Source organism: Lepidochelys kempii, chromosome 1, assembly GCF_965140265.1.
Source record: "Lepidochelys kempii isolate rLepKem1 chromosome 1, rLepKem1.hap2, whole genome shotgun sequence".
In the NCBI taxonomy this organism is placed as follows: Eukaryota; Metazoa; Chordata; order Testudines; family Cheloniidae; genus Lepidochelys; species Lepidochelys kempii.
Genome location: NC_133256.1, coordinates 153,018,320 through 153,034,261, shown reverse-complemented (window position 1 = coordinate 153,034,261; position 15,942 = coordinate 153,018,320). Strand labels below are relative to the sequence as shown.

Here is a 15,942-nt window from a genome sequence, read left to right as displayed (position 1 = left end):
TAAAGGTTCTGCTGTCAGGGTCCATGTCTCGCGCGCGCACACAGAAAAATGGAGATGACCAGTGCATGCAGCAGTTTCAGTTTGATTTCCAGAGAGCTATTCTTATTCGTCCACATTGGCTTTAGCTTTGCTGCTGTTGCTGTTGTTTGCACAGTTCTTGTCAGAATTATGGCAGAACTTACGGAAAAGTTCCCTTACAGCACAACTTGAACGGAAAATACAGGTAGTAGAGATGAGGTACTTTCATAAAATTCTGGGTATCTTCTACTTCGATCACGTCACTAATGAAGAGGTCCGCAACTTTGTCACCCAATGCACTGGGTCATATGAAGACCTCCTGAAAAATCACAAGCTGAAGTGGTACGGCCATGTAACAAGATCATCAGGCCTATCAAAGATCATCCTTCAAGAGACAGTACAGGGGAAGAGAAGAAGAGGTACACAGAAGAAAAGATGGATTGACAACCTAAGAGTGGACAGGAATGGACTTTGCGGAGACTCCAGCACTGACACACAATCATCAGGATTGGAGACGATTGATTGCTTATCAGTGATGGTGCCCCAGTCACCAATGCAGTTATGGGAGTGGTGATGATGATTATAAAGGTTCTCTGAAGAAATTCTTTTCTCTGGTAAATATGTGCAAACCCACTATCTTGGGCAAACCTAACAATAGTCCCTTTTTGTAAAATAACCACATTTAAGAACATGTCAAAGTCATGAAACAGTTTTCATTCTGTGTGTCATTTTGGGCATTGTTGATTTAATTATTTTAAATTTGCATAACTTTTTCACTTAAATTGTGTGCTGGTGCCCCTTGAATGAAATCCTGACCCCGTGGAAGCCAATGGGAATTTTGACATAGATTTCAGTTTAACCAGGATTTCAAACCTGGACTTTTTTTCTGCAAGTTATCTGAACTAACAGCAAATGTTGCATTTCTAGAGTCTCCATTACATGGATATTCTTTCTGAAAGAGATGATATTGTATTTGCAGTTAAAAGTGGCTACTCTTCATTTTACACAGTAACAATGAATATACATTCAGTTAATGCTGAACATGTTAGATGCTATGTTTTTGTATTTTACAGTGGGTTTCTGTTGCCTACAGTGAATTAGTATGGTGGAAGAAGTGCAGGGGGGAAAAAACTTTTAATTTCAACAACAAATCTAAAGATCCTCTGTTTAACATTTCTTTAAAATTGCTACTTAATATCATTAGTTTTTCTCCATGATCCTCAAACTTCTGCAGTGAGAAACCTCATAGGCAAGCTGTGTTCCAGCTAGAAGTGTACTCTGTGATTACCAGTTGATTATCCATTAATTGTATTGTTCAGTCACATTGTTAAATGCCTTTATTTTGTCCATCCTTAAATGATGAGCCTTGATGAAGAGTCAGTGTCATCCTAATTAAACCACACCGTTTACCTAATTTAAGACTGGACAGAAGGAGACCTGTAGTGGCAGATTGATTAGTGGAGGATTATCTGTGCCGATAGTATTTGAGTTCAGGTACACTGTGTGTGCACTTTACTGTTCTCTATTTTGCTTAAGCTTAGTTTTTGTATACATTAGGGTATGTCCGAATATTGTACATATATTTATGCAGTCTTGTTATATATTTATATAAATCATTTCTTTGGTTATGATCGTTCTTGTATAAATTAAATATTTTAGATTAATCTGTGTGGTAAGACCAGCTTTTGAAGTGAGACTAATAACAGTCATTATTAATTATTTATGTAACCGTAGGTGGGTGTCTAGTTTGGGGGGTTTTTGTGTAATTTTTGTCCTTGTAATTTAACTAAGGGAGACCAGTGTCTGAACCCTTGGCATATTTATGTGACAATACAGTAGAACCAAGTTATTACCTTTTGATCTATTGTCTGCTCTCTTCACTTACCTTATCTCTGGTTTCTCCAAATTGGAATTAATCAATGTGTATAGTTCAAACATAAAATGTAATCCCTTTTTCATTTTGTGTAAGCAAAATGATAGTGCACAGTTCATTGTAAGAGGTATAAAGGTTCATCAAGCAACAGCAAAGTTACAAACATGAATAAACAGGTCTAATGTTCATAAGCAGTTTTTTTTTAATTCTATAAGTTCATCTTTTATCTGTAAATTTCATTTTCATTGTAGATGGAAAGAATTCTTCTGTTGTAGGTAGCTATGTCTGGCAAAAAGGTTTTTGTCCTGAAGTATGTCCAGTTAAGATTTTTACTTATTCCTTCTTCACATTTGTGTAGTCTCTTCAATATTAGGTGTATGCTTGTGATCAGATTTTCTAAAGCGATTGTACAGTCTCTTCTTAAATGTTTTATCTAATAAAAGATTTATAACAGGGTCTAAACTACTTTTGGCAGCTGCAAGACAAGTAAGAAAGTTTTTTGCTTCCACTAAATAGTTCATCATCTGGCAGTCTTCACTAAGAAGCAGTGCATAAAAAACTGGCCTAAAAATATGATATGGAAGAAAGCAGACAGTGAATATAAGCAGGATGACAAAAATGTTTCTTTTTACTGTATTGTAAATTAGATGTTTCTTTCCAATGCAAGTATTTTTCTGTATTTTACTCAGGTGATTGACAAGGGAATAGTATAAGAATAATACTGTTATAAAAAATAAAAAAAACCATGCAGTAGCAATAAGAACTGTGGTCTTTGAAGTGCGTTCGCCATATTCCGCCTTCCAGTGGTAACATCTGTCAACTTGTTCATGATCAGGCTGTACATGAAAGTCATACACTATAACTGGTACAGTTATGCTCAGTACAATGATCCATATACTGATGCACAAGTATTTAGCAAATTTTGGCTGCCGAAACTTTTCAAGTAGACATTTATAGAAGAAGTTTTCATTAACTGATGGAGAATATTGTGTGTGTTCGTTATTTTTCATCAGTGTTGCATACTGACTTACAGCAGTCCAACATAAAATTGTAATGCTGACATACATACTAGATTGCATAACCAGAGTTCCAAAGTAGTTTACTATTTTACATAGCACAGAATCATACTCCCACTGATAGCCATCTGCAAAGTAGGCAGCGAGAAAAGGCATCATAATAGATACAAATAAATTTGCAATAACAAGATTTGTCAGGTAGATGTTCTGTGTTCGTTTTGTAGATATGTGCTTTGAAAATATCCACCCAGAGAGAATATTTCCAAAACCACCTGTAGTAAATAGGAAAGAATAGATGATTGGCAGAGCTACTGTAGAAGCCAATGATGGTTGAAGAAGACATGTTGAATTTTTCATTAATCCCAGTTTTTCTTGAAACAATGCTCCCTGAGCTGAAAAACAATTGCAGGAGTTATTTTTTTCTGTAATCTGTATTTAATGGCTGTCATATTTACTAATCTCATAATTTTGCTAACAATTTCTTTTCCTTCCCTCAGGCTCTTGAATATTTATACCCAGCAGTTAGCCTCCTGGAAGTTATCATCTTGACACAGCAAGATAGTGGAATTGCAGTTTCTTTTTGAGTTGACATTACATTTTTATACGGATCCAGGGATACTACAAAAGTAGTATAACATTAACTATCCAAGGTCTTAGATCATAAATCCTGAGTCCAATAACATAGCACGTAGAGACTCAGAAAACCTGGATTTTCATCCAAATTCTGACAGTAATTCATGATTGTGGACTAGTACTTCAATCTCTCCGTACCTCAATGTCCTGAATTATAACATGACAATAGTGTACTTCTAGAGCATTTTAATACTGTCAAATGAAAGATGCTAAATACATGTAAAGTAGTATTTTGATTGTGGAAATGCAGAGTAGCACTCCCTTGTCTCCACGCAAATAAGTACTGGAGATGTACTATGACACTAAAATGCTGGCCACATAGATTTAGTTTGCGGTGAAAGAAAAAACTTCCAGTATTCTTCACCCCTCTGTTCTGAGCCCTGGTCATGCAGCTATAGCTATCACGTTCGGTCTGGTCTGATTATAAAATAATTTCAAACTTGATCAGATTTTTCAGCAATCATTCCACAAGTTTAAATTTTGGCCAGTTTAATTTAGTTTTTATTTTGTGTTTACCAGCTGTAAATAAGGAATCTAATGCTTATGAGCAGTGTTAAAGTACTCAACAGTGACAGCATGGCTTTCTGCCATATAAACTGTTTCATCTTGCTAGTGTGGAGTGAAGCTGAAAGAGTTGGAGATAGCGATATTCTCCTTCATGTATATCTTACTTGTTAATGAACTAGATCCCTAATGAGATTTTATTTAACTTATAAATTCATGGAAAAACTTTATCCACATTCCAAAGTTATAAAATAAAATATTTGTATTTTAAAACTGTTATAAAAAAGAGTTATTAGCCACAGCGTGGAGAAGATTTTGTATAAACATGCAAAGCTACAAAAGGAAGATACAGAAAGCTAGATATACAATGTCAGAAAAACAAAAAGTTTCAAAAGGCTTGTTTAAAAATGATGCCGTGCAAAACCCCTTACAGCCCCGGTAACTCTCAAATGAAACTAACTCTTATGTAACTGTTCCCATTTAGCATCTTGTTAATATCTGGATTTTTAAAGAAACTGAGCTAAATTCTGCTGTTCAAGTAAAGTAAATCCAGAGTAACTATTGAAGTCATTAACCCACAGTCTAATTCTGATTTTTTTTGTATGTACAGATGAAAAAAAATAAGGAATTAACAATTAAACTTACCTATGAAAACTGTAAGCACCTTCCACCTCAAAGACCAGATGTTTCTGTTTGAAGCATTTCCTTTTCAGTCTAACCCACTGTCTGAAAACTGCTTTCTGCTTATGCTTACTTTTGTGGAGGGAAGGGGATGTTTCTTAAAATCAGAAAAAAGGATCTGTGTGTATTTCTTACTCATCAGTTCTCAGAATTTATTGTACAGGTCTGCTATAGTTGAGGTTAAGACCAGCTTTCTGTTTAAAGCTTGACTCTTCTAAGTGCTTTAAAATACCCATAGTTACTTGGATTGCCTTGAAATTAGGTGAGCCTCTGGGGGAAAGGAGTAGAGTTAGTAATGCATATCTGGGATCATTTGACCAAAGGATTCCTGAGATAGTCCTTCTCTCTTACCGTCCAGTAGGGAGCTGAGAACAGGCATGTTGGGAGCATGCACCAAGAACAAGACTGGGGTGAGCAGTTGAGAAACGGTCATGCTTGATTCATATTGCAACTTTTCTTAAGGCTGACCTATTCTATCCATATATTTTTTCCCCCAGACTTGAGGATCAAACTAGGGTTTTGATCCTGACACAAAGATCTCCCTCACTTGAGGGTTATGCTCAGAGAGTGCATGGCAATCACTGCTCCTTTGGGTGGTTCAGTACATTTGCCAAAGCGTTTAGTTGTCATTTTAGGCTCATGCCTAATAATCACAGGGTAAACTGATAACTCTGAATGTGCATGGACAGGGGAGCCAAGAGGATTTGTAGCCTCAGAAAGTTCACTGAAGCTGGATAATGCAAGGGGATAAGCAATAAGCTTTTGATCCTGACCCGTTTCCTCTTCCCCCCCCCCCCCCACACACACACCATAGCTAGTGTCAAGTCCTACCTAGGACAGAAATCTGGAAAATGTTTGAAAGTATGTTACTAAAATCTGCCTCTGCAAGGCATGGGGGTTAATTTTGGGGGAATGTAATCAATGTTTTGAAGGAGGGAGATTAGACATCCAAATGCTTGCTGAGAAGGGGAGTATGGGGGAGAGGTTTGGAGGTTGCAGCAAGGGGAGGGGATAAATGAGGATGGGTGGGAGGAGAGAAGGGCTGGTTTAAGGGGGTGGGACTAGGTGGAATGGGAGGCCAGGGATACTTGAAAGGAGGAGATGAGGTGAGTGGAAGGCGGGCCTGTCAACCCAACATTCTCGCCTGTATGTATATGCTAATATCTAGGGAGCTGCCTCTCTTGCGGGGGTTCTGAACCCCTCTCCCTACCTTCATGTGTGTTGGGATTGGGGGGGGGGCTCTGCCCCTCAATGGTAGTCTGCCCACAATAAGGTGAACTAGGTTTGAGGTGGGGGGCTTGCTCTTCTGGGGAGGTCTAAGCCCTTCTCCCTACCCCTCATGTGAGCTAGGATCTGGGGAAGCCCTGCCCCTCTGAGTTGGGGGAGCTGAGAACAGGTGTTCTGGGAGCATGTACCAAAAAGCATACTGCAGAGACTGGGGTAAGCAGATGAAAATGAGCATGCCTGCCACATACCACAGGCTCTCTAGCACTGAGGAGGGGGATCAGAACACCCACTGACATGAATGGAGCAGTTCACTTGTCTCGGAGCCATTGTTTCAGGCTGTGTCCATCTCCATGAGTTGTGTTCTTTCATCTGAGGCCATCTCGTCAAGGTGAATGAGCCACTTAATACCTATCTGAGCCTCTTTTGCTACTAATGGTCGTGTAGAGCCCCTTCCCCCTATCATTCCAAAAATGTCCCCATTTCAGCATTATCCTGTGCTGGGGATTTAGATATAGGAAAGCAGTTGCTGATTAATTTCATACAATAGTATAACAGAGCCCTTTCTACTTAAAGGATGACTCTTCTAAGTCCTCTAAAATCCAGATGCTTACATGGATACAAACCTGATCCGAATTTGGGGTCATATGAGCAAGGGGTTCCTGAGATACAACCCTCTGGGGGTAAAAAACAGATTTCATAAAGTTCAGATTCTAGCAATTTTGAAGTTTGAAACCCACCTTGAACAGAAATCTGGGAATGAACTGTAAATATTTGGAGGAAATCTGCCTTGGTTAAGAGTTTTTTGTTTTTTTCTTTGGAGAAATGTAATCTGGGTATAGCAGATAATTCAGAAAGTACTCAAGCTAATTTTGAAAAACAAATTACACATATGAATGTGTGCTCGGAGGCAATGGGTGACTAGGGCTACAAGAGTAGATGGGAATAGATTTGAGAATTTGGATATGCTTTAAGGGATGGATGTCTGAGGAGGAAGATAAGTGGCAATGGGTAGTGGGGGAAGGAAGAGAGATGGGAGCTCTAGGGAGTGGAGGGGAAAGAATAGGATGGACTGGACTATGGGAGAGGTGGCAGAGGAAGTTGGGAGTTTAGGGATGGGGGGGTCTATGAATCCCAAATTCTCCCCTTACATAGGTGTGGTGGGCTCTTGGGGAATGCTACCACTATGTAGGGATCTGAGCCCTCCTCCCTGCCCCCTGTGGCTATGTCTACAGAGTAATTCAACACCCATTGCTCGTCCAGGTCTGCTGACTGAGGCTCATGGGGCTTGGGCTATGGGGTTCTAAAATTGGGATGTAGACATTCAGGCTTGGGCTGCAGACCAGACTCTGGAACACTCTCTTTTCACAGAGTCCAGAGCTCTGGCTGCAGTCCAAGCCCAAACATCTACACTGCAGTTTTACAGCCCCACAGTCTGAGCCTTACGAGCCCAAGTCAGATGACCTGGGCCAGCAGCAGGTGTTGAATTGCTGTGTAGATGTATCCTGTGTGTCCTGGGATCTGGGGGGATCCTTCCACTCTGAGTGCCAAAAGCGAAATCCCGCCAGCTGCATGGAAACTTTTTAAAGACACCATAATAGAGGCTCAACTTAAATGTACACCCAAAATTAAAAAACATTGTAAGAGAACCAAAAAGTGCCACCGTGGCTAAGCAACAAAGTAAAAGAAGCAATGCGAGGTATAAAGTCATCCTTTATAAAGTGCAAGTTAAATCCTAGTGAGGAGAATAGAAAGGAGTATAAATTCTGGCAAGTGAAGTGTAAAAATATAAGTAGGAAGACCAAAAACGAATGTGAAGAACAAGCTAGCCAAAGACTCAAAAAGTAATAGCAAAAAAATTTGTAAGTATATCAGAAGCAGGAAGCCTTGCTAAACAACCAGTGAGGCCACTGGACGATCGAGGTGCTAAAGAAGCACTCAAGGACGATAAGGCCATTGTGGAGAAACTAAATTAATTCTTTGCATCGGTCTTCATGGCTGAGGATGTGAGGGAGATTGCCAAACCTGAGTCATTTTAGGTGACAAATCTGACGAACCGTTTCAGATTGAGGTCATTAAAGGAGGTTTTGGAACAAACTGATGAATTAAACAGTAATAAGTCACCAGGACCAGATGGTATTAACCCAAGAGTTCTGAAGGAACTCAAATGTGAAATTGCAGAACTACACTAACTGTAGTTTGTAACCTATCATTTAAATCAGCTTCTCTACCAAATGACTGGAGGATAGCTAATGTGATGCCAATTTTTAAAAAGGCTCCAGAGGTGAACCCAGCAATTTGAGGCCAGCAAGCCTGACTTAGTACCAGGGAAACTGGTTGAAACTATAGTAAAGAACAGAATCGTCAGACACATAGACGAACATAATTTGTTGGGAAGGAGTCAGCATGGTTTTTGTAAAGGGAAATCATGCCTCACCAATCTACTAGAATTCTTTGAGGGGGGTCAGCAAGCATATGGACAAGGGGGGTCCAGTGGATATAGCGTACTTAGATTTTCAGGAAACCTTTGACAAGGTCCCTCATCAAAAGCTCTTAAGCAAAGTAAGATGTCACGGGATAAGAAGAAAGGTCCTTTCGTGGACTGGTAACTGGTTAATAAATAGGAAATAAAGGGTAGGAATAAATGGTCAGTTTTCAGTGGAGAGAGGTAAATAGTGGTGTCCCCCAGGGGTCTGTACTGGGACCAGTCCTATTCAATGTATTCATAAATAATCTGGAAAAGAGGTAAACCGTGAGGTGGCAAATTTTTCAGATGATACAAAACTGTTCATAGTTAAGTCCAAGACAGACTACAGGTGAGTTGCATCATACGCTCATTTAACTGACGCGAATTCAACTATACACGCTCAGCAAAAAAAAAGAAAAATAACAAGATACCTGTAAATAGTGCAGGTGATTCCGCCCACCATTCCACTCAATGAGCGTATGCCCCGAAGTGAGCGTGAGATGAGAGAAGTGAATCTGCTGTTCCCTCAGTCGGTCTCAGTTCCCGCATGCCTCTCATAGTGGGAGCATCTCGCCGCACTGAGTGTGATTCTAGTGTTTAAAGATATGTATTTTTTGTACAACATGGCCCTTAAATGCAAGCCAACTACTTCATCTGGTGCTCAGCCGAAGAAACAGTGATCCCTTCACAGTGAAGGGTTTCTTCAGGTATGTTAGCAACAAGAAGAAAGTCAAGGAAAGTGTGGGCCCCTTACTGAATGAGGGAGGCAACCTAGTATCAGAGGATGTGGAAAAAGCTAATGTACTCAATGCTTTTTTTGCCTTTGTCTTCACGAACAAGGTCAGCTCCCAGACTACTGCACTGGGCAGCACAGCATGGGGAGGAGGTGACCAGCCCTCTGTGGAGAAAGAAGTGGTTCGGGACTATTTAGAAAAGCTGGACGAGCACAAGTCCATGGGGCTGGATGCGCTGCATCCGAGAGTGCTAAAGGAGTTGGCGGATGTGATTGCAGAGCCATTGGCCATTATCTTTGAAAACTCATGGCAATCCGGGGAAGTCCTGGACGACTGGAAAAAGGCTAATGTAATGCCAATCTTTAAAAAAGGGAAGAAGGAGGATCCTGGGAACTACAGGCCAGTCAGCCTCACTTCAGTCCCTGGAAAAATCATGGAGCAGGTCCTCAAGGAATCAATTCTGAAGCACTTAGAGGAGAGGAAGGTGATCAAGAACAGTCAGCATGGATTCACCAAGGGCAAGTCATGCCTGACTAATCTAATTGCCTTCTATGACGAGATAACTGGCTCTGTGGATGAGGGGAAAGCAGTGAACGTGTTGTTCCTTGACTTTAGCAAAGCTTTTGACACGTTCTCCCACAGTATTCTTGCCAGCAAGTTAAAGAAGTATGGGCTGGATAAATGGACTATAAGGTGGATAGAAAGTTGGCTAGATTGTCGGGCTCAACGGGTAGTAATCAATGGCTCCATGTCTGGTTGGCAGCCGGTATCAAGTGGAGTGCCCCAGGGGTCAGTCCTGGGGCCGGTTTTGTTCAATATCTTCATAAATGATCTGGAGGATGGTGTGGATTGCACCTACAGCAAGTTTGCAGATGACACTAAACTGGGAGGAGAGGTAGATACGGTGGCGGGTAGGGATAGGATACAGAGGGACCTAGACAAATTCGAGGATTGGGCCAAAATAAATCTGAGGAGGTTCAACAAGGACAAATGCAGAGTCCTGCACTTAGGACGGAAGAATCCCATGCACCGCTACAGACTAGGGACCGAATGGCTTGGCAGCAGTTCTGCAGAAAAGGACCTAGGGGTTACAGTGGACGAGAAGCTGGATATGAGTCAACAGTGTGCCCTTGTTGCCAAGAAGGCCAATGGCATTTTGGGATGTGTACGTAGGGGCATTGCCAGCAGATCGAGGGACGTGATCGTTCCCCTCTATTCGAGATTGGTGAGGCCTCATCTGGAGTACTGTGTCCAGTTTTGGGCCCCACACTACAAGAAGAATGTGGAAAAATTGGAAGGAGTCCAGCGGAGGGCAACAAAAATGATTAGGGGACTGGAACACATGACTTATGAGGAGAGGCTGAGGGAACTGAGATTGTTTAGTGTGCAGAAGAGAAGAATGAGGGGGGATTTGATAGCTGCTTTCAGCTACCTGAAAGGGGGTTCCAAAGAAGATGGATCTAGTCTGTTCTCAGTGGTAGCAGATGACAGAACAAGGAGTAATGGTCTCAAGTTGCAGTGGGGGAGGTTTAGGTTGGATTTTAGGAAAAACTTTTTCACTAGGAGGGTGGTGAAACACTGGAACGCGTTACCTAGGGAGGTGGTGGAATCTCCTTCCCTAGATATTTTTAAGGTCAGGCTTGACAAAGCCCTAGCTGGGATGATTTAATTGGGGATTGGTCCTGCTTTGAGCAGGGGGTTGGACTAGATGACCTCCTGAGGTCCCTTCCAACCCTGATATTCTATGATCTGTTTCAACGCTGGAGGAAAAACTGGCCATGTTGGACTTATTGAGAGACGGTATGTCGGTCTCCAAGTGGCGCGTAAATATGGCTGCAACAAATCTAGCATCCGTGCCATCAAGATTCGAGAGAGAGAGAAATTCGTCAAGCCGTGGCATCAAGTGCTCCAATAACTGCTAAGGTGATGAGCCAGGTGTGTGATAAGACTTTGGTGAAGACTGAAAAGGCATTAAACTTATGGCTGGAAGACATGAACCGTAAACATGTGCCTATCGATGGCAACATGTTGCCAGAAAAGGCTCTTAGCTTTTACATGCTGTTCAAACCTCCCGCTGGAGAGGGACAGCCTTCTGATGAGAAGGAATTTAAAGCCAGCCAAGATTGGCTTAACAGTTTTAGGAACCGCTTCAACTTCAAAAACGTGCCGACTACTGGCAAAGCTGCATCTGTCAATGAAGAGGCAGCAAAAGCCTACCCTGAACAATTAAAGAAAATCATAGGAGAAAAGGGCCATCTTCTGAAACAAGGTGTTTAATGCTGATGAGACTGGGCTCTTCTGGAAAAAAAAAAATCCCAACTGCACTTACATTTCAAAATCAGAAAGACAAGCCCCTGGCTTCAAAGCAGCTAAAGACTGTGTGACTGTTGTGTTTTGTGGCAATGTGGCTAGGCATTTAATAAAGCCGGGCTTGCTCTGCAGAGCTGAAAATCCCCGTGACCTAAAAGGTAAGAACAAAAATCTCCTGCCTGTGTTCTGGCAATCAAATAAAAAGGCTTGGGTGATGGCAGCATTATTTCTGGATTGGTTCCACAAGTGTTTCATTCTGGAGGTCAAGCGGTACCTCAAAGAGAAAGGACTTGACTTTAAAGTGTTGCTGATCGTAGACAATGCTCCTCGCCACCCTGCAGCACTCCGGTGTGCGCATAACGACGTTGAAGTCGTCTTTCTCCCCCCGCCCAATACCACCTCCAACCTCTCGACCAAGGCATGATTCGCTGTTTCAAGGCCACATACACGAGGCTTATGTTCTCACAACTACGTAGTGCTATGGATGCTGATCCCAATCTTAATGTGATGGAGTGTTGGAAGTCCTTCAACATTGCCGATTGCATCACTTATATTAAATAGGCAATGGATGCAGTCAAGCCTGAAACAATCAATGCAACGTTGGCGAAACCTATGGAAAGAATGTGTGAATGATTTCAAGGGTTTCCTGACCATTGACAAAGAAGTGAAACGCATTGTTCAGGTGGCCAGGCAAGTGGGTGGTGATGGCTTCGTCGACATCCTTGAGGAAGAAATTGAAGAATTAATTGACAGCAATAGAGAAACATTGACTAACGAAAAGTTAGAGTAACTGATAAGATCGTCTACAGAAGAAGAAGAGGACGATGAACAGGAAGAGCCAGCAAGTTCGAATCTTCCTCAATTTGCTGAAGTGTTCCAAGCAGCGAAACACTTGAATTATTTAATTTCTGAATATGATCCGTCTATGGAACGAAGCCTCAAAATCACACGTAGTCTTGCGGACGATTTGAGACTGTATCAAGAAATGTTTGAGCAGCTCAGGAGACAACAGCGACAGTTGCCGATCACCATGTTTTTCAAGGAAAAACAACCAGCAGCAGATGAGCCTACACAATCAACTTCTTGAGCTGAACCAGAGCCAACCACTTCGTCTACGACTCGTTCTCCATCATCCAAACTCTCCATCACCTCCGTCTCCTGGATCAACGTCAAGCCCTGACGACCCCCTGTAATTAAAAATACAGTACTGTACTGTAAAATATTTTGCATATGTACTCTTTATTATATACTGTACTTTGCTGTATACATATTACTGTACAGGGGGTGTATACACAACCATGTACAGTATACTGTATTTATGGGTGATTTAAGGGATTTTCAAGGGTAATTTTGACTCTACGCGATTTTCGCCTTACGTGCTGACTTTAGAACCTAACCCCTGCATAAGATGCAACTCCACTGTATAGCTCTTAGCAAAAGGATCTCACAAAACTGGTTGACTGGGCAACAAAATGGCAGATGAAATTCAATGCTGATAAATGCAAAGTAATGCACTCTGGAAAACATAATCCCAACTATACAAATCAAATGAGGGGGTCTAAATTAGCTGTTACCACTCAAGAAAGAGATCTTGGAGTCATTGTGGATAGTTCTCTGAAAACATCCACTCAGTGTGCAGCAGCAGTCAAAAAAGCTAGCAATGTTGGGAATCATTAGGAAAGAGATATATAATAAGACAGAAAATATCATATTGCTTCTCTGTAAAACCATGGTACCTCCACATTTTGAATACTGCATGCAGATGTAGTTGCCCCATCTCAAAAAAGATATATAAGAATTGGAAAAGGTTCAGAAAAGAGCAACAAAGATTATTAGGGGTAGGGAACAGCTTCCGTATGAGGAGAGATTAATAAAATTCGGACTTTTCAGTTTGAAAAAGAGACGACTAAGGGGGGAATATGATAGAGGTCTATAATATCATAACTGGTGTGGAAAAAGTAAAGAAGAAAGAGTTTTTTACTCCTTCTCATACCCAATAGGTTAGGCCCATGCAATGTGTTGGAAATTGAGTGGCATCTGGTGGCCTTATAGTCATTCCTCCCACTGATTAAAGCACAGGTTCTTACAGACAGGGCCATGACTGTTTTCTGCATCAGCTAGTAGGGACTTGCTCTGTCTCATCTTCTTTGCAAAGAGATAATAGATCTACTGAACGGGTGTCTGTTGCACCACTTCTTCTAAATAATCCTCTGCCGAAGAATTGAAAACAGTCTTATCACCTATCAAAAACCACAGCAGCAGCCCAAATAGTTCCTTAAAACAGGGGTAGTCAATTATTTTTTGTTAAGGTTCAAATTTCTTGGGTGAGGTCCCGACTCCAGAGAAACGTTTTTCACACTGCAAGTGCTCCTGTTCAATAAACTCATACAATGCTGTGCATTAATAATATACCCCTTTGCTTATATTTCTAGTGCATTAAATGAAAAATAAAATCAAACCACTGTATAACCTAAAAATAACTTCCAAGAAAGGTGTAATAAATTACATCTGAGACTTTGAGAAAGTACATAGACAAAATGTCAAGTAGATGCAAATATTAGCATTAAAACACTTTCAGACACTTTCAATTTACAAAGAGCTTTGGTTTTGTCAAATTTGGCTTTGGTTTTGTCAAATAAAATTATTGTAGGCATATATATATATAGATATGAATAATTACTGTGAAATACTTGTTAAAACTAGATCACTACTGAAAATGTAATTTTGTATGGCAATACAAATTATAGATAAAATATAGATGAATAATATAGAATCATAATAGTCACCATCAGTGGGAAAAGAGACAGGTCCTCTGCCGGAGAAGGGCCTTGATGTTTGGAGTGAGTTAAGGCAAGATTGAAGCAATTGTACAGATGATTATCAGGCAAAACGGCGCAATTATGCAATTTTATGTTGTTTGTTGTTGAGAATGCTGACTCTCGCACATATGTCGAGCCAAACATAGTCAAGATGTTAAATGCCACCTTCCTCAAGTGTGGTTACTTGGAGTCCAGCATAAGAGTTGTCCAGAAAGTTTTTCAGATGTAGTTTGTGTGATGCACCTTAAGCACTTCATTCACTTGTAAATCAGCACGTTCCTGCTGTAGTTTTGCTTTTTCAGCATCTGGAAAGGATACTTTTGCTTGATTGCACCAAGTGCCATTTGTTTGGACCATGAATGGGTTCTTAACAAATAGGATGATGTCTTTAACGCTTCTAATTCTTGGAATCTTTCCTGGAAGTTTTGAAAAAGCCTGTCCAGAGAGTACACCATCTGATTCACATCTGCAGTGTCCCAGCAACTTAGCAGTATCAGGAAATGCAGCATCTCCCCAGTTTCCAAATCACTTTTGAAGAGACTCCGTTTTTTTGAAATGCAGTGACGTGGTAGAGATCCACTATGTTTTTATTTCACCCCTGTAGCTTTAAGTTGAAATAATTTAAGTGGCCTGTCAAATCAACAAGGAAGGCCAGGATGTTCATGCTTGTGGCATCCCTCAAAAATTTGTATAGCTCTGCTGCCTTTTTCCCTGGACTTTTATGTAGCTATTTTTCCACATGAACTCCAGTTTGCCACAGCCTTCTTAGTACTTGCCCTCTGTTCAGCCAACGGACGTCATTATGAACCAACAGATCATTGTAATCGGCAGATACTTCAGAAAGTAAGCTTTTGAGCTGTGTTGCAGCGCTGACTTGGACTGAAGGAAGTTGACAAGTTTTATCACCATTGACATAACATTAGCTTACTCATGCTAAGCTTTGCACAGAGTGTGGTTTGGTGGATTACAGTGATAGAAAATCAAATTGGGATGCAGTACCAATCATGGTAGGTGCGCTATCTGTTGTAATTGACCCAATCTGAGTCCTGTCTAAACCTTCATTAGAAAAAAAGTTTGAACAGAATTAAACAAATCCTCACCTGTCATGGGATTGTTATGTGGTGTAAGGGACAACAAATCCTCCATAAATTTCTCTCTGTCAAAAAAAGTCTGAAGGTGTCAACATCTTTCTTCTCCGCAAAAAGGGTTTCAGCCGTAGTAGTCATACGCTGCTTAATAATGTCCACATCTATAAAAGGTTTCCTGTTATGCTATTTCCCGCACACACCTCAGTGAAGCTTCAGTTGCATTTTCCTGAGTGCAAGTAGCTTTTGAAATATTTGTGCTCTGAAAATATTCATCTTTTAATTAAGTGATCTTGTCTGATCTTAAATGGGAGCCCGGTGGATAATTGCAGTTAAAATCCATATGCTTTGTTTCATAGTGCCAGTTGATGTTCCCACGTTTAAATACAGTACCATTAAACATCAAACGCACCAGAGGTAGGACTACAGCTTTCAACAGTGTAAATGAGCCTATGAACGTACTCTTGGCTTTCTATTGGCAGAAAGTGATGATAGCGCAAATTAAACAAATAAGGAATTAAGGAATCCATCATTAATTCACAATATTGGAAATCGCATTGTGAGAGAATGAGAGGGAG

General features: G+C 40.8%; 2 protein-coding genes across 17 annotated transcripts in view; one reads left to right on the top strand and one right to left on the bottom strand.

The window, feature by feature from the left end:
* Positions 1-15,942, top strand: part of CASK (calcium/calmodulin dependent serine protein kinase) — a 425,127-nt gene that overhangs the window by 225,874 nt on the left and 183,311 nt on the right. The window lies entirely within an intron of this gene.
* Positions 2,236-3,264, bottom strand: GPR82 (G protein-coupled receptor 82). The gene has a single exon (XM_073328409.1). It carries the CDS (start codon positions 3,262-3,264, stop codon positions 2,236-2,238), a length of 1,029 nt encoding a protein of 342 aa, XP_073184510.1.

Excerpts from the sequence above, each read along its gene's own strand:
- GPR82 (XM_073328409.1), bottom strand. The coding sequence starts at position 3,264 with ATGAAAAATTCAACATGTCTTCTTCAACCATCATTGGCTTCTACAGTA.